This window comes from Scophthalmus maximus, chromosome 6 (assembly GCF_022379125.1).
Source record: "Scophthalmus maximus strain ysfricsl-2021 chromosome 6, ASM2237912v1, whole genome shotgun sequence".
Taxonomy (NCBI): domain Eukaryota; kingdom Metazoa; phylum Chordata; class Actinopteri; order Pleuronectiformes; family Scophthalmidae; genus Scophthalmus; species Scophthalmus maximus.
Genome location: NC_061520.1, coordinates 18,932,167 through 18,958,771, shown reverse-complemented (window position 1 = coordinate 18,958,771; position 26,605 = coordinate 18,932,167). Strand labels below are relative to the sequence as shown.

The 26,605-nt window shown below is 44.7% G+C and overlaps 1 protein-coding gene across 2 annotated transcripts in view; it reads left to right on the top strand.

Annotated features, from left to right (window-relative positions):
• The window catches only part of prickle2b (prickle homolog 2b), an 85,247-nt gene extending 61,445 nt beyond the window's left edge, over nt 1-23,802 (top strand). The window contains exons 1-8 of one of the 2 annotated variants that reach the window (XM_035632065.2): nt 3,200-3,737; nt 9,648-9,831; nt 14,919-15,032; nt 16,314-16,451; nt 19,003-19,206; nt 19,859-20,045; nt 21,150-22,040; nt 22,182-23,802. In XM_035632065.2, coding sequence (XP_035487958.2) covers nt 9,700-9,831; nt 14,919-15,032; nt 16,314-16,451; nt 19,003-19,206; nt 19,859-20,045; nt 21,150-22,040; nt 22,182-23,155 — 2,640 coding nt within the window. In that variant the 5' untranslated portion in view covers nt 3,200-3,737; nt 9,648-9,699 and the 3' untranslated portion in view covers nt 23,156-23,802. Of the gene's footprint in view, nt 1-3,199; nt 3,738-9,647; nt 9,832-14,918; nt 15,033-16,313; nt 16,452-19,002; nt 19,207-19,858; nt 20,046-21,149; nt 22,041-22,181 lie in introns of those variants that run through there. The other variant, XM_035632064.2, reaches the window with a different exon arrangement.
• The last annotated feature ends 2,803 nt before the right edge of the window (nt 23,803-26,605 follow it).

The following is a 26,605-nucleotide window of genomic DNA, read 5'->3' as shown; positions in this document are numbered from 1 at the left end:
CTATCAACGGATGAAAGCTGACCCTGAAAAATAAATCAAACCTACACCGTAGATATCCGCAGCAGGACCTCTGCTCATGGTGTCAAGCAAAAATGCAGCTTCAGATTATTCCGACAAGCACTTTTCTTCATTGCACGCCGGCAGCTAGTTGGTTTAAGCAGTCAGTTGGTGGAGTTCATGGGCACGGTAAATATTCAGGTTAAGTTGGGGCAAACCTTCTTCAGCAGTGGGGAAGAAAAGCTGTATGGCAGATGAAGTTAGCTCGGCCCCTCCCACCCAGCCACCCAAACATGTCTTGGCTATCAGCTGTTGGGGTGAGTCCCAGCTGCCTCGTGTGTTGACTCTAGAGTGATAGCCATCAGCATTTGCCACATGAAAGGAGAGCAGACTGGTGTTCCTAAAAAAGCAGATGAGAAAGAAAGATGGGGAGGCCATGTTGGGATGTTGGCTACATTTCAAATCGTGATAAAGGCATTGATTTATTAAGAGTGAGGGTTTTTCCCCCGGACCCTATCAGACAGTGTATAAATAAGTTCCTTCCCCGGTAAAACGTGAATAATCTTCTTGTCGGATAAGATCCTTTGAGGCAGTACAACTCTCTTGCATACTTCAGATAGGCTCCCAGCCCCCAGGGGGACGTGTATTTACAATATTGCTCTTCCTGTGCTTTGATAGAGACAAAAGCCTCAATATGCTTATGCATGCTTAGGAAGGGAGTAAACCTGCTTGCCTCACTGTCTAAAATTACCAAGCCGAGGCCCTCTGTGCATGCCAGCAGTCCATGAAGGCAATGCTATCTGTGGTATGCTCCCCTAGCTGGCCTCTATGCATTTATTCAGTCCACTACTGGCATTTCAAAGTTCGCTGCGGGTCGAAGAACAGTTTATTGGGGAAAAGGGAATGACATTTTGGGGAGATGGCTGGTCCCAAAACCAGCTGATGCGTTTTTGTGGCTCCTTTGAGCTGAAGACACTGTCACTTAGGGCTCCCTGTAAAAGGGAGGTGATCGGCCACAAGTACAGCCAGAGATGTAATTTGTTTGCGTTTGTTGTCGTATGTTTATGGGATAAAGACGTAGCGAGATCTGCCACGTGCAGAAAGACTTTCCACAAAAAAGAAAGGCATGGTGCTTTAGTCTGACTCCAGGGGAGGAGACTTCCCCGCTGTCCTCAAAAACTGTTAAGGTCATTGACAATTGCCGACTGTTTTCAGCAGCAGCGACCAAAAAGAAAAAACCTTCCTTTTGCAGCTTTCCCCCCCCCCCCCCCCCTTTCTGCATGTCTATGTTTTTTTTTTTTTTAATTGTTTTTGGCCAACAGGCAGCAGCAGGGCACGCTGGGGAAAAAATATACACAAATCTTGATTTTAATTACTCTCTTAATCCTTTTCCATGCTATCTGTACTCCAAGTTGCCTTTTGACATCTTGCACAGATCTGTGAAGCTTTGTTCGCCAAAAACATTCGGGCAATCTTTCCTCTTCGGTGACACATTGAGCGTTCAGGGGGGAAAAAATAAAATGAGGAGCAGCAGTGGGACGGTGTTAAACACTCTGAACACTCACTGAAGGAACAAGAGCAAGAAGAAGTGATGGCAATACGGAGTTTGTAGCCAAGTGAGTGTCTGAGAGACTAGGAAGGAACCAAAACAACGAGAAGGTGACAATCTGTTAGGGATCAGTCGTGCAGTTTACATTGTTGCTAATAACTGAGCTAATTCCATGTGTCATTCATGTCTGTCAATCAATTCCTTTGATTTAAGTGCCTTGTGGTTAAATGTGTTGTGGTCAATAGGTTTTCTCAGCACTTCAGGGGAGAAACGGGCACATTCTACTTTAATAACATAATGAATCGTATGTAATAAGAAATGCATAGCTGTTGTAAATGATTGTAGTCCTCTGTAAATGAATCGTAAGGATGTGTGAACTGGAGGGAATATACACATTTGTTTTTAATCCAGTGGTCTGTAAACCCTTTGTCCTTCCACCGATAATGTGCGTTTCTTATGTTAAACAGCACTGTTTTGTTTACAGGGGTCCACCTCCCCAGTTCCCCATGCGGGCCAGCACCCTGCAGCTCCCTCTCACTCACCCTCTTCCTGCCAAGGGCCAGTTGATTCAGGGAAGTGGTCGGATTCACATGCAAATCCTGTCCGGGCACAAGTCATTCACGCCGCTAATTACACCAGTGTTGGGATGCTGACTTGCTGACATCATAGCAGGATATTAGCATGCAAGGAGGAGAGAGAGAGAGAGAGAGAGAGAGAGAGAGATGGTGTGTGTGTGTGTGTGTGTGTGTCAAGCCAACCACAGAGGGCCCAGAGTAAGACAGGAAATCAGCAAATTTGCTTTCAAACGAAAGCTTTAAATATATTTTCACTATCGAAGTGAACAGACGTCTGTCAGAAAATTTAAATTTAAATTTGAAATCTAAAGCTAATCTAAATTAAGTGGTTACACAGTGGTTTTATATGTATGTGTGTGTGTGTGTGTGTGTGTGTGTGTGTGTGTGTGTGTGTGTGTGTGTGTGTGTGTGTGTGTGTGTGTGTGTGTGTGTGTGTGTGTGTGTGTGTATGTGTGTGATTTGTTGTGAATGTGTTCAAACATGCAAAATCACTTGTCATGGTTATTTAATAATCCTCTATTTGTAGCCTGTCATAATAATTGGACTAAAAAGATGATAATTGTCGCTCTCTCCAAAAACATAGAGCCTATCTGTATACGGAGAAACCGAGAATGTAGGGTCGCCCATCATGGTTGAGTAGGATTGTCTACAAACAAAATCGGTGCAGCTTGCTTTGGATTTCTCGATGCTTATGTTCGACAACAAACGTGAGTGAAGATATACAACACACACACACATTTAAATGTGTGGAAAATATAGTATTATGTGGACATTTTGTAGTTTAATTTATTTAATAAATTTGTTTTTAAAGATATATTCATCTATTGGGCCCATCTTAGAAAGATGCAGGAGCAGCCGCTTGCAGATCTCAAACAATTCATTGTTCTCTTTTTTTGAATTTGGCTTCGTGTTGTGTGCATCCTCCTATTATTTGCTGTTCGTGTCGGGTCTGTCTATCTGAGATGGAAAACAGATGCTTAGATATTGTTGTCGAAAGCGGTTGACGTTGGAGCTCTTATTTTGAAAGTCCAAATCGGAATTGGCTACATTGCTTTCACGTACTTTACACGGTTCCAGATTCAAGCGCTGTTAGTGGGTCGGTGGGCAGCGAGCGGAGCGCAGCGGCCGCAGTGCGCTTTGCCTTTTACGCACCGAAAGTCCGCTCGGGTCTTCACTCACACTCGGCGGCGGAGTTTACCGTCACACACCAGAGGAGGTTTTCTGCGTTCTTCGCAGGGATTGAAACCCTTTCGGTGGACTCTGCGCTCTTGTGTGGACCTGCGATTGAACGGGGATTTGTTCTTTGGGGTTTTTTACGCACTTCACGCCGGCGCTTCGCCTGAGCTCGCTCCTCGTTTGCAGAAGCGCCGAGTGTGTCTGCGGACGACAGGGGGGTTGACAAAAGGCTGTTTTTCAAACGGAGGAGGTCAATGTGGCAGAGGCTCGCCGGCACACGGCGAGGGTGAGAGCGCGGTGTTTCCGTGGCGAAGCTGTGGCCGAGGGAGTTGTGTGACAAACATTCCGCGATGAGGACGTATTTTGAAACTTGCTCCACCACAACCGACACCGAAGCCAGGGCCATGGTTCCAGCCCCCAGCCGCAGTTTGTAAGGAACGGTAAGCAGCCGATTGTGGGTCGTGTTTATTTCGTCTGGGGAGCTGTTTCCATTGCGCGATCGACGGTCGTCGCTGGGACGTGGGTGCGTAATGGAAATGTGGCACAAATGTTTGTGCTTACAAAATCGTGGTTTCTTCTGACTTTAACCTCGTGTCTTTCTATTTTTTTTTTTTTAAATATCTGAATTAACTATTCCAAAAGAAAAAAATGAAAGCCATCTACACAGTTTGAAGTCCCCAACATAAAGGATGTAAAGATTATTGTTTCTAGGACAGGCTTAAATCGCCTCTTTCCTCATTGGAGACTTGGTGTTGTCCCGATGGGAAGGAGAGTAGTGGGACTTGCCCTGTAGCTCTCTCCCTCTATAGACGTGTTCTCTCTGTGTTCTATCCCCCACCCCACCCCCTGTAGCGTTAATGGTCAGGCTACTGTGGCTCCTGCCAGCCAGAAAGTCTTTGTTGTGCGGCCTCTGTGCCATATGGATCGCAGCTTGCTTTGTAAATAAACAGTTAGGATAAGGCCTCTGGGAAATGTCTCGTGATTTCTTTTTCTTTAAATCAGCTTGTTTCAGGGTGGTTAGTTAGGTTGTTATGGTTGTGATTATTGAAGTCGTCCGCACTGCAAACTGCCTTGGAAGCATGTGGCATAATTGCGTCACCGTGGCAGTTGTTTTAAGGAGAAATTTGCAAGACTCAATCCAGACCAATTGACCCGTTAAAATGGCTACTTTTTGGCAGTGTAAAGGGTCACTGGATTAGCACATGAATGTACACAGAGAGGGTGGGGGGAGAGGGTCAAATGAATAATGTGGCAGCAGGTCTGAGAGCAGCCCAAACAGTAACTGAGCCGACAGGAGGCCTAAAGTCAGACTCACATTTTTCTGACATCCACAACTGCCTCTGGAAAGATGCCTGTGCCTCGTTGGTTACTGCATTTTTCCCACTGACGTTCTTGAAGGAAAGTCAATGTACGATTCTGCAAAGTTCCTGGAGGGACCGACAGATTTGTTCAGGTATTTTCTAAATATGTATCATGAGCCAAGAGACACATGTTGTCACTCCATCGTCATTGAATTTTCTTATCAAACCAAATTTGATTATGATATCCAAATTAGTTGACCAATTTGATAACCGTGGTTATTGAATTTGTTTGAGAAATCTAATACGTGGTAACTGGTGTATGAGTACTGAGGTTGTCTTGGAGGCCTGTCCCTCCAATGACTCCCCTGCTTCCATCCAACGCAGTGTCACTTTATGGAACTAGTCAACAGTGGATTGATTGATAAGTAATAAGATCCAGTCTTTTGTATAGTTGTTGCTGAAAGTGACCCAGTCTGATGCTGTGATTCAGTCCTTAGAAAAATGGGAGGGAAGCTGCGACAATCAGGTGGGCTCCCATAGGTTAACATACAGTTGAAATTCCAACCCAGTTCTTGGTTAGCTCCTGTTAGACGCGCTTTTGACTCTCAATTATTTTGACAGCAGGAACTTTCATTCATATTTCAAACTTTTTTGCTCTTTCTGATATTCAAACACACCAACATTAAACACACCCTCATTCAACAGCCATGTCTTCCACGAGTCTTAGGTACCATCAAAGAGACATTTCAGTAATTTTTGTATTGTACTTTTGCGATACCCACAGGAGAAGATATCCAGATTTTTACTCCCTACTGGTGGTCAAGCTCCAGAGACACTTGATCTTACTGTCCCACATTGCAACTAAATATAATCTATTATAACGTAACCCCAATGACATCAGCAGTCTATCCCCCCCAAAAAAACTTTTAAAGTTCCATCCTCAGCCACGAAAGACGTATAACAATTTCGCAGGCTGAGTAGCACTCCTTTTGACAAGAAAAGTGAATTTCATGGAAGAAAGTTCCACTACAAAACTTGTGGGAGCCAGAAACAATGAAATGGTCGTTGGGTTCTGTTGTCATTCAAAATGTCAAGGTGCCTGCATATATGTTACTGTCCCTCACAGCACAAGATCCATTCTCTGGTCGAGGCTAGTGGGCCAGATGAAAAGAAGGCAGGAATGTATCGCTCTGTAATTTGTTATGACAGGTGGATGCAGGTCAAATCTCTGTCCTCAGGAATATGTTGCATCTGGTTCTTACTAAATGGCCACTAATGGAAAACATCTTTGTCAAACCCGATTTGTGTCAGGAACACCTTCGGCCACGTAAAAAATGTGATCAGCTCCGAGGCTGCACTTTAGGTGCAAAGACTTTGTTTACTAAGAGTAGCCATTTAGAGCAGTCAAAAGTTCTAACAGCACTGAGCGGAAATTTTGTATTCACCAAACAAAAGTCAGTTAAATAGAAAGGTCTGTTCTCCTCTTCCCTTAATTCTTCTTGGGAAAACAAAAGCCGAAGCAGGGAAAAAGAAGACGAGGTATGGCTGAAGTGTGCACCCAGCTGCTCTCTCCTCTGTGCTCTCTCTCCTTTCTCGACAACCAACCTCATCAGAGCTGCCATTGGACGATGGGATTTTAATCTGACCATCTAAAGTGATGCCATGGAAAGGCTGCGGTGGTTTTGAGAGCTTCTCAGGAATGAGAGTGGAATGAGACTTCTGCTTCAAACCCTGCAAGGCCATACTTTCTTGGATGGCTTTTGGAAACAGTTGAAACAGACAGCTTTCTAAAACTTGGTTTGAATAGTCTCCTAATTCTAACCCCAGAATTTGGGGGTAGAACCCTTGCTCTTTTTTTAACCTTACAAAGATCATTTCTATGAGTCAATTTTTGCTTTGCTTTGGAGCACATTCACCTTTAAGATGGTAAATTACTCTAAAAGCAAGCAACCGACCCAAGTCTATGACTGACAGAGGGGCCTATCAGATCCTAGTTATGCATTAAAAAACGCCATTACCAGGGTTACAAAGCTTATCTAGGAGACCATGGTGACGATAGTTAACCCGTAATGGTGAATCATTGTCCACTGACGTCATGGTCTCAGGGATCACTAACCAACAGCATACCCCCCGGGTCTTAAACAAACCTCACAAACAGACCAATGACACGTCAGCATTAATATCTCCCAGGGGATGACGTGCCAGTCTCATTTTAATAAAGAACAAGCCTTTTAACGTCCTTCTATTTACCCCTGAGTCATTTATGAGGCGTGAGTGATGTACTTGACTTCTATTACCACAGTCCCCAAATCTCTCCCTAATTGAAATCATGTAGATTACAAGGGGAAGCCTGGGGATTAAGTTTCAGAAGAGGGGAAATCCCAACCATGTGCGTGAACCTTGTTGTAAATCATGAGGATAGGGGGGGAGGAGAAATAGTCCCCCGTGGGCTTACCGTATCTCTGCCAGCGCTGATTTGGAGAGATCAGGATGTTGGAGAGGTGAATCACTAGAGGGAGGTCATCATCACACATCTGGTCTCACAGAGTGGGTCAGAAAGGTGCATTGCTCCAAAGGTCGCAAGGTTTTTTTTTGCCTCCAAGTTTAACTCTACAGTGACTATGGTGAGCAGAGTGCGGGGCTACGGTGTTGTGATGTGTCCTGTCAGAAGGAATGCAGTGTGAAATGCTTTCCGTCAGGTTCCGTCTACTCTGCCCCGTCTGGTTATTTGTGTGCTCATAACTCAAAGTGTCCCTCCCCAGCTCAAGGCTGAAATCAGCTGGCAGTATTGCAGAAGAATTGTCCATATGGGCTTTTTTTGGTACCTTTGTCTTGCACTTTGTTGTTTGCTCTTGTAGATACATAATGTAGGTACACATTTTTTTGTGCGTGTCATCCAGATAATCAGCTTGCCTTGCACAGTCCGTAACTAATTTAAGGCTGTGTCGCCCGTGGCTAGAGCATCATGCTGGAGGGCCAGGGATTTTCCTTAACACCCTTCTTCCAGCAAGCTTGCTAGACAGCTACTTGATGACTTTGTCTGCCTGAGCTGCACCACTGCTCCGTTTATCATATCCTTCACTATTCATGGCATCTGGCCACTTTTGTTAATGTTTTTTGGAGCCATTTCCTGAAGTCTGGGACTTGCCCTGCCACCATGACAGCAGGCTTTGTAGAGATCTGCCTCTTTTTGCTCAGGGCAGTGTCGAAAAGCTGTAGCAGACACTAATAGGTTGTTAGTCTCCTGAAGGATAGGAAGGATTCGCAGGCGGTGATGGAAAATTTGTCCGACTTTAGACCTATTGCTTTGTATGTTTTCTTTTTAGGGATTGCATGTCGTATAACCAGCTGTGGCATGTCAGTGGAATGGTTTACATAGAGAGCCGGAAAGCAGGTATTTCCAATGGCTGCTCTGTCATCAAAATCCATCAGTGCTAAGCCAAATAGACTGAGGTGCTTTGTTAACCACGACTCAACCCTTGGACAAGAAGTGCTACTCCAACCAACAGACAAAGGGAGTCTTGGCCAGCTCTCCACACACTGCTGTCTGTGCTTCAAGCACTTTACACTAACAGATCTGTTGCCAGCCAGGTTGTCAGCCTGTCAAAGCTTCCCGAGTGTCCTTAAGCTCCTCGGTAGGGCTGTCTGTCAGACAGGCAGGCGTCCGTCTGGGAAGGTAATGGGATTGTCTCCCTCGTTAGGCTGCCTGAGGGGCAGCAAAGGTTAGTGGGATCTGACATTGAGGCCACCCAGAGTTTTTTCTTCATGCAGCGGCTTAGACTTGTCAAGGACACGGGAATTTGTATGTATGCAGTGTCTCCTCCCATTGGATCAAAATACAATGGTGAAGGTGGCCTCTGTTATTTTATTTTATCCTTGCATCTGTTTTTTGTGAGATGTCTCACAAGTTGTGTCTTTCTCTGACTCCTTGACTGTTAATCACAATATTTTGCAAGACAACACTCAAGAATAGTTGGCTGTGTCTATGAAATATAACAAGTCTCTTTATGATTCTCTGGACACTACAGGAGATGAAAGAGCAGAGGGGAGGAGGAGTGTCAGTGTCAAACACTCCCGGCCTTCTTTTCTGTGGAAACTCACACATGGATACTTTCCATTTTAGAGCTGGGTGGGTCCGTTTGACTAATGAGAGTGGAGCACTGTCCTGGCTAAGCATCTGTTAGTGTTTCTTGCTAACCTTGTTCATGGGGAAGTGTGTGTGTGTGTGTGTGTGTGTGTGTGTGTGTGTGTGTGTGTGTGTGTGTGTGTGTGTGTGCGTGTGCGTGTGTGTGTGTGTGTGCACACACTCGTGCGTGTGTGTTTGTACAGTACTGCTTTCCATCACTGTCATTGGCACCATTCTGCTAATTTCCATAGCCTGTTTGTGATTATATCTCATACTTCATACCCCAGAGGATTGTTGGGCCTTGCAATTGTGGCACCCACATTTTACTGTGAGAGCTGCAGCAGGAAGCCTTGACCTTTCAACTGTGTGAGGTTCACATGCTTTAGGGGTAGAGGGTCTGCAAACATGTGCAGGCCTTGTTTGCTTTTGAACAAAAGTCAAGGGATTTTAGAGAATTTTAAAGGGGTTAGATGACTCCCCCCCCCTTTTTTTTGAACAGCTTCTCTTGATGTCAACCTGAAAAAGGAAAGCTATTTGGGTTGTTTATTTATTTATTTGATTAATGGCAAACTTCATTGGCCCAAACAGCCTCAACAGTATGACATCATGTTTCTGCTGAAACCCTATCACCCAAAATGCAGTTCTATCTACAGAGTGATTTATTAAACTGACATTTTGTTTTCACACTAATGGTTGTGCATTCTGAAATATTTTGGGTTAAATGTACCAAAGCTATGTTCAAACCACAAATCACACTTTTCAACAGCACAATATAGGAGGTCAAATAACTACTGCTTTTCTGTGCAAGCAGAAGCTTGTATTCAATCACATCTTTCATTAGTATCGACCCGTTACACACGAGTCTAGTCTACACACAATATTGGTTTGACAGATGTTCTTTGTCTCTGTTTTTTCCTTGGTAGGAAGATCTGTGTGCACTGTAAGTGTCGTCGTGAGGAGCATGCAGTGCCCGCCATGCCTGTAGAGATGGAGAAGACGGTCACCAAGCTGATGTACGACTTCCAGAGGAACTCGACCTCAGATGACGACTCTGGCTGTGCCCTGGAAGAGTACGCCTGGGTTCCACCAGGACTCAAACCTGAACAGGTATTAGCATTACGACTGTGAATCCCTCCAGTTTGTGGACACCACACAGTGGCCCAGTCCACTGGCCTTATCCACCTCTGAATACGCAGTTAGTTCATGTGCCAAAAGTTGTCATCCACTCCACAATAATTGACTGTCCGATATGATGTGCTACAACTTTATTAATTGAGGCCCGGGGTATTCGCTAATCTGAGAAAGGGTCTGTCCCTTTTTTTCAATATTCTTTTTTTGTTTCCAAAGCAGGTGTTAAGAACGTGTTACACTGGCAAGTCAGGTGTCTTAAAAAGGATCAAATGTCAGCAAAGTTTTATCATCATTTAACCACCACGCTTGCAAAATGCTCTAAATTTCCCCGTACACATTTTTACACAAAACATTTGTGTTGTAAAACATCACCTGTGTGGTTGAAATGCCGGAAATAGCCGTTGGAAGGATTTCATGCACTATACTGTGTGTATTGTTACACCCCCTGCCTATATTTTTAAACTGTTCACTTAGAGCTGCATCTCACTGTATGACTCCTGCCGATAGTGCACTCTGCAGGATAATGGTTAACAAGGATTATGTGGCTCCGGCAGTTAAATTAATCCCCATTTAATTTTGCTTGCAAACTTGTTTACATTAGGTTTCATCACATAAGCTCAGCTAAGCATGCAATAAATGCCCCCCCGTGCTCGTTGAGCAAAATCCCCTCCACAATACTCCAAATGTGGGAGGGTTTCCAGTTTTATGGGATTATAGACACGTTTATGGAGGCTGGTTTCATTTTGTTGATGAGCTGAAGGCAATGAATTGGTCAATACACAGTTGTTGGCGCAGCCCCCTGTTTTCACCTCGAAGGACTAAGCGCAGCTATTTTTCATCCCCCACCCAGGGTCACACGTCTAACCCCGATGTCAATTAGGTTCTCGTCTGGTGGCGATATGACCTCAGGAACAGCCAGGCAGTAATGGAAACTGGGCTGTGCTGCAATGCAGTCGCACAATGCTGAACAGAAATATTTGTGTTTTGACCATAGACTCAAACAGAAACAATCAGACTGGAAATTTGTTTTATATCAGCCTACATGAAATACATCCATAGATTTAGTCATTCACGCTTGCGTGGCCCATTACAGAGGATTGGAAGTGGGCCTGATGTCTGGCTTTTCAACGCCCTGATTTCGTCTGCAAAAGGTTAAATGAAGAGGAAGAATAGAGAGAGATGGTAACACACAAAGCCATTCTCCCGGATTCTTAACAGTGGGTTTAGGTTTCCCAAAAGGGAGCCGTTGCTCTGTATGAGTGTGGGGTGGTGTAAAGTCACAACTCAGTAAGCAGAGATTTCAGAGCAGGATTGTGGTAGTCAGTCAGATATATCTGAGGATTATGAGGGATAACTCATGCACTTAGTCGGGACTGATCAACTCTCCCGCGTGTGTTGTATTTCTGTCAACGGTGGCTGAAATACAGACAAAGTGAAAGAACATGAATCTTTATCACCAAACACGAGGCCACTACAGAGTGTGCAGGGAATGTTTCTGAGCTGCAATATGAAAGAGGGCCTGCCAATTTTCTTTTCCCACTGTCTCCCCTTGCCCTCTTCTCTCCATCCTCCTCAATAAAAATCGCGGATGTTGCCAAGTTACAGCTTGTTAAAGCCAAGAATGTTATGTGTTTTTCTAACCATTACGTAGCAATAGATTCAGCTCAGCCTAATGTGCACACTCTGTTCAAAATCCACCGGGATCTGATTTTCAATTTGCAGTTGAACACGAAGTATGCTTTTTCACATGTGGGATATTCAAATAGAAATCCGGTTCAAGGTTGTCCGTGCAACCCAGAGGTCTTTCCCGGTTCTGTGATGGATCCACAGCTTGGATGTGGATAAATTAACTCTCTGACAACAAAGGATGACAAAGAAGGACACGGGGCTAGGTTGTCCTATTCGAAAATGGACATTAGGACAATTAGACCTCCTTTATTCAATGATAATGAAAGCTGTCAGCCCCTGACCTGACCTCATTACAGACAGCAGCTGTGAATGAGAGACAAACGATGAAGCTATATTAAGAGATTGTGGGGGACATTGAGCGTTTTTCAGCCCTGTTCATACCTGGCATTATGTTGGATAGTCGGCTCACAAGTGGACATCTCAAAGTACGTCTGTCCACGTCTGACGTTTTGATGTTGTTTTTAACCTGAAGGCGGCACCAGTGCACGTCCCCATGTCGAGTCTGCTACGAATTAAAAGAAGAAGAACTAAAATGACAACAATACGCACTGGGTTTATTCCGTGGCATGTTTTAAGCAAACAAAAGCTCTTAAGATGGTTTTCACTCTAAATATACACAAAAATATTCCTCGAACGCAAAATACAAGACTAGACGGTCCCTCTGTTTGGCAGGGGACACATTCACAAGCACGCTGCACAAAGAATGTGGCCATATTCCGCCCTGAACATCTGCAAATGTGTCCTGATCGATCAGATGTCAATACATCTTGGGAGCATTCACACCTATACTTAAAGCTGTCAAAGTACTGCTGTTCGTAAAAACACCCTCAAAGAGGTGCTGACTTAGCTGTTGGCTACATCCATACTAAAACGATCTCTGTCCTCCCGAGTTATTAAGCTCCATATCAGTAATATTCCCGATCCAAACTAACACACCTGACCATTCATGTACACTGAGCATGTGCATGTCGATGTAAACACGAAGCAGATTATTTTCTCCGCAGTCAGTTGCAGGAAAAGCTTGGAATGAGTAATGTTAAAAAGTAATAGCAGGGATTTATTTTCTTGGATTGGTGACAAGGTGGAACTGTTACTGACGGTACGTTTTTACAACGCTTTGCTTTCACCGCTGGTGGTCGAGTCGTGACCGATAAGAACCTTCCTGATCAGGAAGCGAGTGCGGTTGACTGCGTCATCGTTTCCAAACGTCTCCGTTTCTGCCCGTCCATACTACAACGCAGCACTGGAGTTTTTCAAACTCACATAGACTCACATTAAAGTGACACCTCCTGTATTTCAATAAATTCAGTTTAGCGTACACTGTATTCCATGTCTTTTCAATTTGCGAATGCAATGAATTTGCCCCCACAACTGTGCCCACTACAGTGCCGCGGGCACTCAAACATCTCGGCAAAAATGTGAGAAGAAAAGGACAAAGAATGAAAACACGGCCGTTAAATCGCCTCTCGCCGCTGTGAAAACACCCTCTTCCCCACCGCGTTTGGCTGTTACCACCACTGTTTTCTCAACAATATAATATCTCCGTCCACTAACCACTGTAAAGTGGCTTGTTGAGAGAATGTCAAGTCCTGGTGCCTGGTGGTGTCTTTTCCTCTGGCCGTCTGGCAGTTACCAGCAATTGAAACCATCTGTGTGAAGCGATCACTCTTGTCACTCAGTTGCAAAATCCTACAATTCGCCTTAGCTTTGGAAAACACTCCTTTCAGTACAGTTCCAAATTCTACCCTGTCTTTAGTTTTTCGTCTGCTTTCGATTACAGTTATTATCACAAGCTGCTCCTCCTGGCTCTTGCTGCAATTGTGTGTGTGTGTGTGTGTGTGTGTGTGTGTGTGTGTGTGTGTGTGTGTGTGTGTGTGTGTGTGTGTGTGTGTGTGTGTGTGTGTGTGTGTGTGTGTGTGTGTGTGTGTGTGTGTGTGTGTGTGTGTGTGTGTGTGTGTGTGTGTGTGTGTGTGTGTGTGTGTGTGTGCGCGCGTGTGTGCGCGTGTTTTATCTCTCTTTAGATCTTTTCCCTGGGGCACTGTGGTTTTCACCTCCAGATTGTTACCCCGTTGTTGTTGGAAGCATATTTCGTGATTTATCATTAGTGTGTGTGTGTATCTGTTTTTCCCTTATGTGCGTATAGGTGCCGTGTTATTAATCAGTGCTTGACCACAGTCAGTCTTTCATGAACTATCCTGAGACACTCCACACCCCCCAGCATCCGGGGCCGACACCGGTGGAAACCAACAAAGGCTCTCAGGAGGTTACACTTAGAACAACTCCTACTATGAATTCATCCCAACAACAAACGTGCTTGTGTGAGGCTACTTTAAACAGTCCAACCTGGATGAAGAACGTGATGCTTCGACACAACTCGAGTTTTTGAAACAATACAGTCTTGGATTTGGTCTTTATTTACACGCGCTGATGCTTGGTTTCATCATCCAAGTAAATTGTTTTTTGTGCGACAAATCCTATGTTACTGCCAAGGACAAAGCTGATGGCTTCTTGTCTGCAGATCCAATCGGTAGACAGACAGGTTGGTGGTCAAAGCTAGTCACCGGGTATTGATCGAGTCGTCTCCTTTTGAGTCCTCATTCTGTGTTAATGTTTGTGCTATTTCGTATAATCACAGGTCGTCATGTTCCTTCCTAATAGTATGTCTAACACTTTCATTCTGTCTTTTATTTCCTCTCCACGCCTCTCCGTCTCTTCTCCCTTTTTTTGACCTCTGTCCTCCTATCTCCCTTAAAAACCCTGTGGCGTTCGTCGTCGTCCCCCCCACCTTTCCCTCACATTCATATATGACCGTCTGACCTCTGATATTACCCCGACCCCCGTTACAGTGTGATGAAAAAGACTGCAATAAATAACACTGAGATGACATTCATTGTCTGCCGCAGTAATGTAAAGAATGCCCAAGTAATTTGGAATGACCAAATTAGCATTAATCCTGCTGTTGCACAAACCCGTACAATGCACGCGCACTTTTGCACGCGCATGCGTTTCTCAGTCATTTGAGTGTGTACACGCGCACATAGGGGACATGCACGTTTGATAGGTCAGCAGTAATACATTCTCATGTCAATGTGCAGAGAGGGAATGAGGGTTCCATTACGCTTCGGTTGGTGGGCCATAAATCAAAGTGAATTTAAAGTGTGTGTGTGTCAATTAATTCTAAACATTAGCAGGTTTTTGCTTCATCAATTCAGGATTTGTAGATTTTTTAAAACTCATTCCCTTACAGCTTTTTGACTGTTGACTAAATAGAAATCAAGTGATTAATACGTAGTGAAAAGAATCACCGCCTGTTCCCGAGTGTGTTTTCTTTTTTTGGTGTGCTCATCCTTTTTGTGTCTGTGTCTCCTCCTCAGGTTCATCAGTACTACAGCTCCCTGCCTGAGGACAAGGTGCCCTATGTGAACAGCCCAGGAGAGAAATACCGCATCAAACAGCTGCTCCATCAGCTCCCGCCCCACGACAATGAGGTGAGAGTCCACACCGGCCCCCTTCCCCCACCAACTCCATTCATCCACATATCTATCCGCCCATCAATCCCTCCCTTCTTCCCCTCCTTCAGGGCAATGCAGAGATAAGACGGGGCGAAGGGACGAGACAGACACAGGAAAAATGGGGTCTGTCCTCTTATTGGGTGGGAATGAGATAGCACGGGGGTGTGTGTGTAGCTGCCTCTTTAAGTATTTTATATCAATAAGGCATTACTTTGTCATGGTATATAAGCATGACTATGATAAACAAGTGGTACCATGACTACATTAACAATCATTATAACCCTTATTCGGTCAATTATCAGGTTCAGGTCACAGTTTCTGTTTAGGAGAGGGGGTTTTTGGTTTTGTGGTGAATGATGACAGTAACAGTTGCTACCATCATAGAAATGTGCCAATTTAAGGATATTTTATTTCTGTAACAATACTTACAACACCTGTACAACTGCCTCAAACTCTTCCATTTTCGGACTCTCCGTGAATGTAGTTTGCACGCTAGCCAGCTGCGTAGGAAGATCCTTAATCCCTAAACTCAGATTGGTGGATAACTGTCAATGGGCACAACACCAAGCCTGTTGTGAGTCGGGGAACAAATCTGAGATGACGGCTGTGATTTGTAAGCCTGGCACGCGGCCACCACTGTGCTGCATTTTGCTCGATATCCATTGGTTTTATTTTGCAGTAAATCTCAAGGATCCGTTTTCTCCTCTTTCCCCTAACTCCTGCTGCACAAGCATCACTGAAGATATTCCCTTTCTTGGAATGGAAAATGATAGAACTGATAAAAAAGAATAATCACTTCCAGAATTTTCCTCCTCTATTAAAAACCCAGTAGGGGAAAATATTTAGCTGAAATAACATATTTCCAGTTGCGATGGAAAAGTGCTTTAGGAAATGCTTAAAGCATTTTGTATGACTTTTTACATGTCACGGTAGGAAAAGCACAGATAAATAAACAGTAAATGATAACAAAATAATAATGACTGAAAACCATTTAGCTCAATTTAACTCAATGTCACTATGGTGAATCTAAAAGAACCATTGTGTAAGTCAGTAGTGATGCCTCTGCTTGTCCTACTATGCCAAGTCTGCTGTTAATATTGGTTGATTCTGGCCAAAATATCAACGTTTCAGAATGATAACTTGATCAAATCAGGGGGAAAAAAGATATCCATCTTGAACTGTCTGTATGTCCAATATAGATGAAAGTTGACAAACGTATGTTGATTTGATGTGATGTGTTTGTTTGTCCACTACTAGTTACGCTACTGTAACAGTCTGGACGACGAGGAGAAGCGAGAGCTGAAGCTCTTCAGTAACCAGCGCAAACGGGAGAACCTGGGCCGCGGCAATGTGCGCCCGTTCCCCGTGACGATGACCGGGGCCATCTGCGAACAGGTACCTGACAAAAATTGCCAGAAAACTTCACTTTGGCGTCATTTCCCCCAACAGCGAAGATATAGGACGAGGTCAGAGGCGATGTGAAAGCGGACCACCATTTCAAGTCTAGATGTCATTTTTTGAGTGGTGTCCTGTGACGCGATTGAATTAAGTGCGACAAGAGCAAAGGTGGCTAATGTAGACGGCGGAATGAAAAGCAATAGACGGCGTGTGTGATTTACTGAAGGGGCTGCTGGCGGAGCAGGTCTCTGTTTTGATGTATGAGAGGTGCCTTAGGATGACGCATGAAGGACAGGGACACAACAGTGGTCTGCTTTTATAACAATGCAGCGACCATGTCAATCTCCCCTCGTTGTTCTTAAGAGAATATTGAAGCGTGTGCGTGTGTGTGTGTGTGTGTGTGTGTGTGTGTGTGCGCGTGCGTGTGTGTATTTTATATAGGGCGTTAAAACTGCTCCAAATCCTCCTGAAAATATATCACAGCGGTATGCTAGTGTGCCATCGAAATATTCATTGCGTTTACTTGGCCTCCGCTTGTAGTGGCACCTATGGGACGACAGAATGTCATGAAGTGTTCTTTTAACAACAAACCAGCACACTTCAGCATCCGCTAGCCATTTGTTACAAAGTGCACAGCAGGCCCAAGCAAAGTAGAGCTGCTCTCTGTTGTGTCTGTGCCCCGGGTGGATAGCTGCTTTACAGCTTGTGTTTCTCATCCACACAGCACACACACACACACACACACGTGAGGGAACAGATTGTTGGGAGAGTGTGTATTGATTGAACCCCCCCGGCCTCCTTGCAGCAGTAGGCTTTGTGCCAGTTAGACAACCTGGTTCTAACTCTCCCTTCGTCTCCCTCTCCCCGTCCCCGCCTAAATCTACTTTGCCCACCTGATCTTTCACCCCTGTCTCGTCAGCGCTCCCACTTGTCTATAGCTCCAGCTCCTCTACCTTTACCACGCCATGTCAATCTCCCCTCTGCCTGTTATCCTCCCATATAGTATCTCTCCATTTTCATTCCTCTGCCTTTGCTGCATCCTCCAACAGTCCCTTCATTTGCTCTCCCCGCCTGTGCCCGGCCTCTCTAGAAACAACAACAAATTCATGCAAACACACTTGTGCTTAATCCAGTTTTCATGCCAAACGACAGATATGCACCGATCTGACACGCCGCATCGGTATCAGCACTGACCCTAACCTTGATAAGGATCCCATGAAAGGGATATTCTTGGAAAACGGTGAATTGTCGGGGGAAGTTTAAACAATTAGTTGATCAATTTGTCATTGCCATGAGTAGGGATGTGTTGCTTTCTTTGTCTCATGTGACAGTAAACTGAATCTTTGGTCTCAGAGCTGTTGATTAAATTAAATAAGACATTTTAAGACATGAGTGTTTAGGAAATTGTCATTGGCATTTTCACTGTGCTCTGACATTTTTTAAAGACCAAAAAAGATTTCTCAAGTGGTTTGGAACATATTGATGAAGGAATTAAAATAATACGTATCCTAAGGATTCAGTGATACCATACCACGTTTCAAGGTGGTGCCCCGTCCATTCCTTCTTAATAACATTTCTTCAACTGGAGCTCATGCAGAAAAAGTTTCCAGGCTTTCACAAAGTTGGGCCTGTAGAGTAAATACATTAGAGTTCCTCTCTGGCCACGTTGGGTTGACTGACTTCATGGTGCACACATGAATGGAACTGAAATAATTCACTGATGCGTCTCTTGCTGACCCTGATTTTTACAAGCACTAATGGTTAAAGTCAAGTGTTTGTGACAATCTTATGTAATGATTGTGTATGTGAAAAAAAGTATCTATTCATCATGGATGTAATATATCCTGAAAATTGTTTTGCTTCCTTAAACTGCACACATCTTACTGATAGTTAGAAAGTGATGTTGCATTATCACGCTCAGCTCTTCTCAGTGAGGTACACAGATTTTTAACTGAAGCTACTTTCAGACGTTGTCCAGACATTTTCCTGAACTTCTCCAGAGGGGCTCTACGTGAGACCGCAAATGTCTGCAAATGTTACTCTGGACATTTTCTGGAACCTTTCCTGCAAGCCCCCTAGTAAAATTTCCAGCAAATGTCAGAGTGAGAGTACAGCAGGACAATCTCTGGGAGATTCAAAGCCCCCGAAATGTCCCCGAAATGTTCCTGCTGTTGTGAGAGCGTCTGACCAGGACACTCTCCTGCTGCACTTTTCTTTTCTGGAAAATGTTGCCGTACAGAGTTCATGTCTGAAAACAGCTTGAGTAAAAAAAATAAAGAGCACTCGCATTGGATTGGATTGACACTACTCAAGGTTCAAGGCTGAAGGTATCTTTATTATCCTGAAGGGCAATTTGGTTTACAGCCAGCAGTGGTACATACAGAACAATCACAACCAATAAATAAATAGCACAGTACAATGATTACAATAATTACATTTTATGACCTGGGAGAGGAACAGTAGCATCTAAATAGTTACAAATACTGATAGCTCGGTTCGGACCAGTAACCCATTTCTCAAATACCTTCTTGTGCTTATTTCTTTTTAGTGTGGGGGCCAGATAAACGGCGGCGACATCGCTGTGTTTGCGTCACGGGCAGGTCACAGCGTGTGTTGGCACCCCGCGTGCTTTGTGTGCAGCATGTGCAAGGAGCTCATGGTGGACCTCATCTACTTTTACCAGGACGGGAAGATCTACTGCGGCCGGCACCATGCCGAGAGGCTGAAGCCGCGCTGCACCGCCTGCGATGAGGTAGACTCCCGTCACATTCACACAGACACAGACACATACACACAAACACACACCCGTCTGCATATGGATGATCATGTGTTAACAGATACGCGTTTCATCTATTTGAACCAGTAACGTGTGACCAGAGTCTGTGATGCTATTTATAAAATATGTATTTGCAAACATTCTGCACACATGCACGCCATCGTTTACTCCAAACTGCTGTCACGTGATGCTCACATGCTTCCCAACTCTGTCACAGTTCAACACATGCAAAGGTTTTTCTTGAGTCTAATGGGGTCACCTCTATATATCCTGATCTCCATACCATTAACACCGACGTACTCTCTCTTCAAATGGGGACAAGGACACAGTTAGTACTTCAAAAGGCACCCCGGTGATTCAACAGCAGTGTAATTAAAAGGAAATGCACCATCTAGATTTCACCAAGTCCCCACGCACATTAGCCTCCTCCACAAGTCAGTGACAAAGAGGATGATCTAAGAGCACTAAGCTGAGGAGGAGAAGGAGAAAGTAGTGTGTATGGAGGGGGGGGGGGGGGGGCAGCCTTTGTCCTGTCACTCAGCACACGGTAATAACCCAATTGAGGTTTTACCTCCAAGGACCTGTGATAAACGATACTCTGTCCTCTGTCGTGTCTCTCCTTTCTCAGATCATCTTTGCGGATGAGTGCACCGAGGCAGAGGGGCGTCACTGGCACACGAAGCACTTCTGCTGCTTCGAGTGTGAGACGGTGCTGGGGGGCCAGCGCTACATCATGAAGGAGGGACGGCCCTACTGCTGCTCCTGCTTCGAGTCCCTCTACGCCGAGTACTGCGACTCCTGCGGGGAACATATTGGTATGCTACACCAGCACCCGGCATCCATCACTGTTCAAACAAGCTGCATTAATCACCTGCAGGTCATTCAAAGGGACCCTTACAAAAACAAATGTAATACGCTTCTTGGATACAAGGAAAAATTAAGCGGAGAGTGAATTGGCTGCAAGTTTTTTTCCGCACAAAGTACGAGAGAGTGACCTCATTTTTTTTTTGCAGCAACTAACACAAGAGAAAAAGCTTAAGACTTTCAGCAGTTTATCACTGAATGATGTCATCCATGGTGAGGCATATGAGGGCCACAGAGGCCTCAGCCTACACAGCACATACAGAATACTCTCAGGAGCACAGACACACACACACACACACACACACACACACACACACACACACACACACACACACACACACCAAATGTCACTTAAATACAAATGTAAACCTCACATGAAACCTTTACATTAGCACCTCATGGCCCAACGCCACCTCTGTGTTAAGAACAGTGTGTGTGTGTGTGTGTGTGTGTGTGTGTGTGTGTGTGTGTGTGTGTGTGTGTGTGTGTGTGTGTGTGTGTGTGTGTGTGTGTGTGTGTGTGTGTGTGTGTGTGTTTGTGTTTGTGAGTTGGGTGGGTGGGTGGTGAGTGTTTCCCCTTACAGGATGGCCAGGTGCGATCTTGGCACATAACTCTCAACGAATTTGCTCTGTAATTATTTGTCAGACAGGATACAGAAAAAAGTATTTTGCTAAAAAGCACAACTGATTATAAATTGAAACCATCAGAAAGCATGCTCAAACCAGATGGCAGCCATTAGCAAATAGCTGGTTTTCTTTCCGTCTGAGGCAACTTGAAACATAGTCAAAATGCAATGTGTTTATATAACGCTGGGCAAGCTCTATAATGAGTTTGCCCCCAAGTCTTGTGTTCATGCGCAGTCATGTGTTACAGCCTCCGGCACCATTTTCTCACTCAACGATTAATAAGATACTATTTCCACATAAAAGAAACAAAGATTGTATTTATTTTTATTCCAAGCACAACGTTGTGCCTTTTTGTATTTTTAGTAACTAAAACTGTAATTTTACCCTAAACCCTGTGGATTCATGTGGGTTTTCTTGTCTTTCCTGCAGGCATCGATCAAGGCCAGATGACATACGACGGGCAGCACTGGCACGCCACTGAGGGCTGTTTCTGCTGCGCCCGCTGTAAATGCTCTCTGCTGGGTCGGCCCTTCCTGCCCAAGCAGGGCCAAATCTTCTGCTCACGCTCCTGCAGTCTGGGGGAGGAACCTAATGGCTCAGACTCCTCGGACTCCGCCTTCCAAAGCGCTCGCTCCACCAGAGAGTCCAGACGCAGCTCCAAGATGGGGAAGGGTGGAGGAGGAGGGGGTGGAGTGCAAGGAGAGAGATTTTCAGGCGAGGTGGACCCACTGTCTTTGCAAATGGATCTTCTGAGTCTCTCCAGTCAAACGCCTAGTTTGACTCGCGAGCCGCCGGCCTGGAAGAACCAGGAGAAAGCAGGTGACAGTTATAATTATGAATCCCATTTGGACCCGACTGCCAACCCCACCCCTCTCCAGCTTCTCAGCCAGTGCAATGTCAGGACTTCCTATACCCCCACCTGCTCTGGACAGAATAACCAACAGCAGGATCACAGGATCAAGGACAATGCAGGTTTAAAGAGACCCTCCATGTCGGCCTTGAAGGGCCACTCTCTGAATGAGACCTGGTTCCAACAGCCAACACCAGAGGAGTACTACCCCCCCAAACTGAGGAACCAAAAGAGCTTCACCGAGGTTTCCCATTGCTCTCAGCACCACAACGGCTTCTCCTCTGACAAGCGCTCCATCAGTCTGCATGGCTTTCAGAGGGACAGGGACAGAGATGCAGGGCCTCCAGCGGCAACCCAGGTGGCAAGAAGCAGGAACCCCATCAATGCACTTAACTTCCCAGACCAACTGACACCTCTAGAGCAGACCCCAAGAGGATCCATGGAGTCCCTGGCGTTCTCCAATGGTACAGGTGGGTACGGTAGCAGCTGTTAGTACCAAACCTTTCTGTTTGGTATCAAGTTAGTATGTTGTTGTTGTATATATAGATGTTTTGTCTAATACTGGGCTGAAAATCGAAGCTGACCCTTCATTCAACTCTGTTCCTCTTCAGGAAACTCAGCAGATGGAGGAGGAAAGCGTCAGGAGCAACTTTCTCGTTTCTCCATGCCAGACCTGAGCAAAGACTCTGGAATGAACGTGTCCGAGAAAAGCAACATGGGCACCCTGAACTCCTCAGTGCAGTTTCGTAGCTCTGACTCCATCCACAGCCTCACAGCCAGTCAGCCCTACATGGAAATGGATCCCCCCAGGCCCTCCCAGTATAAGCTGCAGTATAGTGACTCTCCTGGCATGGTTGCGGGTATGGGCATGACTCACTTACCACCTGGCTTCACCTACCAGGAGGAGGACAGGGTGAGTTTGGTGAGCAGTGCCAATGCTGCCCGTCTGCCACCCATCAGTGAGCGCATGGTGAGTGGTGTTGGCGGTGGTGGAGGAGGAGGAGGAGGAGGTGGAAGGGGAGCAAGTGTCCGGATAGATGCCCCAGAGGAGACTCCCCAGAGGCGCCGGCACCACCACCACCACCGCTCCAGGAGATCCCGCCGTTCTCGCTCAGAAAACGCTCTCAACTTGGTGGCAGAGCGAAGAACAAGACCTCAAGAAAGACCACAGCTGCGTGTCCGAGAGGATTACGACCGTTTCCCGCCACCAAGGAGCGCCCGGGACCAGTTTGGAGGAGGAGGAGGAGGAGGGGGAAGATATCAACCACAATTCTTTAGGCAGTGCCCCAGGACCACTTCAGACCTGACGCTACAGAACCCGGGGGCCAGCCGGCGCACTGGCCTGAATCAATACTCCTGGGATGATTACGATGACGACGATTGGTGCTCCACCTGCTCTTCATCCTCCGAATCAGAGGATGAAGGTTACTTTCTGGGCGAGCCGATCCCCAGACCCATCCAGCTGCGCTACCTCAGCAACCAGGAGCTTGTCCATAAGTACAACACTGGAATGGGAGGAGCCAACCGAAGTGGGCAGTTATACACCCACAAACGCAGAAAAAGCAAGAACTGCATCATCTCCTAACATCTGAACATTTGACACAGCAAATGACTGTTTCTCCACCGTGTGTACACTAACATCCTCCATCTGGAAAAACTAAGAACAAAACTCACACTCCATTTATTCAGTGTTGTTGAGTGTTGAATATTATGTAATTGAGAGTCAGTGATTAATTGCAGTTGGTAAACAGTGAAAAAGCAACAGTGTTTGCATGTTTGTTCATTTTAATGTGTCAGAATATCTCCTGAGTATTAAGGCTGTTACAGTTACATGTGCAGTTCTATCGAGTCACAACGTTTATCAAAAGCTGATGTGCAATTTTTCAAAACAAAACTTAATTTCCACACAGGCAACAAGTGTGCAAGGTAGTGACTTTGGTACAGTTTAGCTTTTTCATGCAGTGTGACTTAGGTTTAGGATATACTGTACTGCTGTATACAGTTCATAGTATGTACATAGACAAATTAATTAATAATTTCACTTTAAGTTAAGGAAGTCCATGTAAATATGGTTGTAAATGAGGCCTCACATATTTTTATATTTTGTATGGATAGAATCATGTATGTATTAAATATCTATAATGTAGAGATAGAAAATTACAAAAACAACATATGCATGTTTTATTTGGCTGACCTGGTCCTTCATTTGGAATAAAGGAGTATTTCAGTGAATTCTTTTTCCTTTTTCCGTTTCTCTCCAGAGAATGACGACGTTCCTGGTCCGACAAGTGCCTGCAACATTCGCCTTCTCCAACTGTTTGATGCATAAATTAATGACAAAGTGGTGTAGGGGTTGATGAGACTCACCCTCCACCGCCATGTTATTACAGTATATGTACTCAGAGGGTAATAGGTGCAGTTACATTCAAACACACGGAGCTCCGTTGTCCTGGAATGAGATGCAAGTTCCCTCCTGGTTTATGTTGTCAGCCTATACATGTAGGAAACTGCTGACAAAGGCCTAGGGACTTAGTGAGTGAAATCTGGTGGTGCTTTGTTAAAGTATTTATTAGTCACACATTCCGCGTGGCCATGGGGATGGCTGCGTTGGTCTGTGGGTCCGCGACTGTCAGACTGAAATATCACAGAGGAGGATGGATCGCCATGGCATTTGGCAGACCTTTTTGTCACCCTCAGAAAAAAAAATGTAATTACTCTTTTTATCCCTCTGACGTTTCATGCAGCACCATCATCATGTCGAAATTTCAATTTGCCAGCCTCGGCTGAGATTGTAGTGCCGACATTAGCGTTCACAGAATCTCAAAGCAGCAGTCTGCCTGATTACGACCTCAGTTAGCTTCCAGTGTGGCCTCAGCCTCTTAATCTGTTTGTAACAAACAAGTACGATCTTAAACGAGTCGAGCCCTTCTGTTTGACTATTGGCATATGCAGTTCAACAGGTTGCATCTGTAAGTGTTAAGCAGTGTCATATTGTAAATTGGATTGCCTCGGACATCCATGTGGTCAGGGGATTACTGCCACTAGCCCCCGTAATCCACACATGTTTGGAGCAAGGTGTGTGAACGTCAGTCTCTTGATTAGAGACGTTGAGGCACTAATGCTGCTGACATGATTGGCACATTAGTGTGATTGCTTCACCTAACCTCAACTCATAAAGGCGTGTGCTCCAGTTTTGGTGTTTACTCGGGGAGGAAAAAGATTCCTAATTTAGTCCACCGCGATACGACAAAGCCAGCTGCATAAACATGTGAGATACATTATGTCAGACTGCTGATGGCCTGCTCCTTAAGTGTAGACTTCCCCTGATTTTAGGACCCTTCAAACTACGGCTGCAGACTGGTATTCACATCGGCTGAAATGTAGGATGTGTATCGCTGTAATGAGACACAGCATCCAACACACACAAGCCTCGGTCCTCAGTTTTGTCCCTGCCATTGTTCATGACACATGAGCATCCCTCACATCGTCATTAGTGTTGCCCGTTTGTTTCTTTATTAGTCCCTTGCCAGGCCTTTACCCAAGTGTGTTGGGGGTATCTCCATGTGCTTAATTAACAGCAAATGGATGGGTGCCACAGATGGCAGCCATATGCTTCCTGGGGCCGTGCCATATTCAAGGTCGCGGATGGCGAGGAGATAATCTTCGAGGTTCCGTGGATGCCTCCAGTTGTGACAGTCGCCTTGTCAGCCAAACTCCTACTGCCGGCAAATTCAATCCACGAGGGGTTAGGTGCTGTTGCTGCACAGAAGCCTTTTCAAGAACATATGGATGAAAAATAATTATATTGATATTTTGTTTGAGAAGTTGGTTAATCGTACCGTATGTTAGTCATGCACAATATTCCTGATTATAATATGTTACAGCCCTTAGGATGTACAAAACTCTCCCATTTAAATGTCAGCACAAAATCTCCCTTGTCTTTATCCTTCGTTACTACAACATTGCAAGTCAAAATTTGTTAACAGTGTTACTAATGATTGAACAAGAAAAGGTTAATAGAAAATTTAAGATTAAAATTGTGTAAAAATAGTGAGTTATTTTTATGGAACATAAAATATTAACATCTGAAATCTAGACAAATGCCCATTCAATCACAGGAGTTTATCAGACCTAAAATGACCACAGAGATTTCTAATGGAGATGGACAGTTGAAGCTTTGCCTAATCAAAGATTTTAATGTGGTGTCCTGAGCAAAATAAAAGATATGTTGCATGGCAACACAGCTCAGTCTTATTTAGTGCATTCTTGAGTTTCTTAGGTGCTACAATTCTACCGCAGGTTGTTGAGTTACATAAACGAGTTCGGGAGTCTTTGCCAATTTTGCTCATGTCTACTTATCTTCCTACAGTCATCGGCCATTGAATTGGATTTACTGACCTCTGGTTCACTGAGGTCAGGCAGAGTAGCGAGTGTCTGGAGAAATGACAGCCATCCTTTCATTAACTCTGAGGTATGTGTCCGCGCTGAATAAACAACAACCAAATCAGGTGACAGCATGAAAATAGACAGAGGGCCTCAACCCCGTTTTCTGGTCTAACAATATCCAGAACTGTTACAATATTGGAACAACAGGATCATCATTTTATCTAGCTACTACTGTCCAAGCTTTGTTTACTAATCTCTCTTAAATATGGAATTTTGAGTGACTTATGGGAGAAATCTATCTTATTTTGCTTTAAAAAATAAATATATTACAATTGACATTGAAACAATTATTATATCTTTATTAGTTTGTGAAGTCAGTTGGCCTTTGTCACGTGCATTTTAAATTATATATAAAAAAGTCATTTATATTGGAAAAAATGCACTTATTTATGAATCTCTCCATCTGAGTGCCTCTAATAACCAAGTGCTCTACCCACATGTATTACTTGTTGAAATCCCCTTCAGTTGAAAATGTGCCAGTTTGATTAATAACCACACATATGTTCGTGTGTGTGTGTGTGTGTGTGTGTGTGTGTGTGTGTGTGTGTGTGTGTGTGTGTGTGTGTGTGTGTGTGTGTGTGTGTGTGTG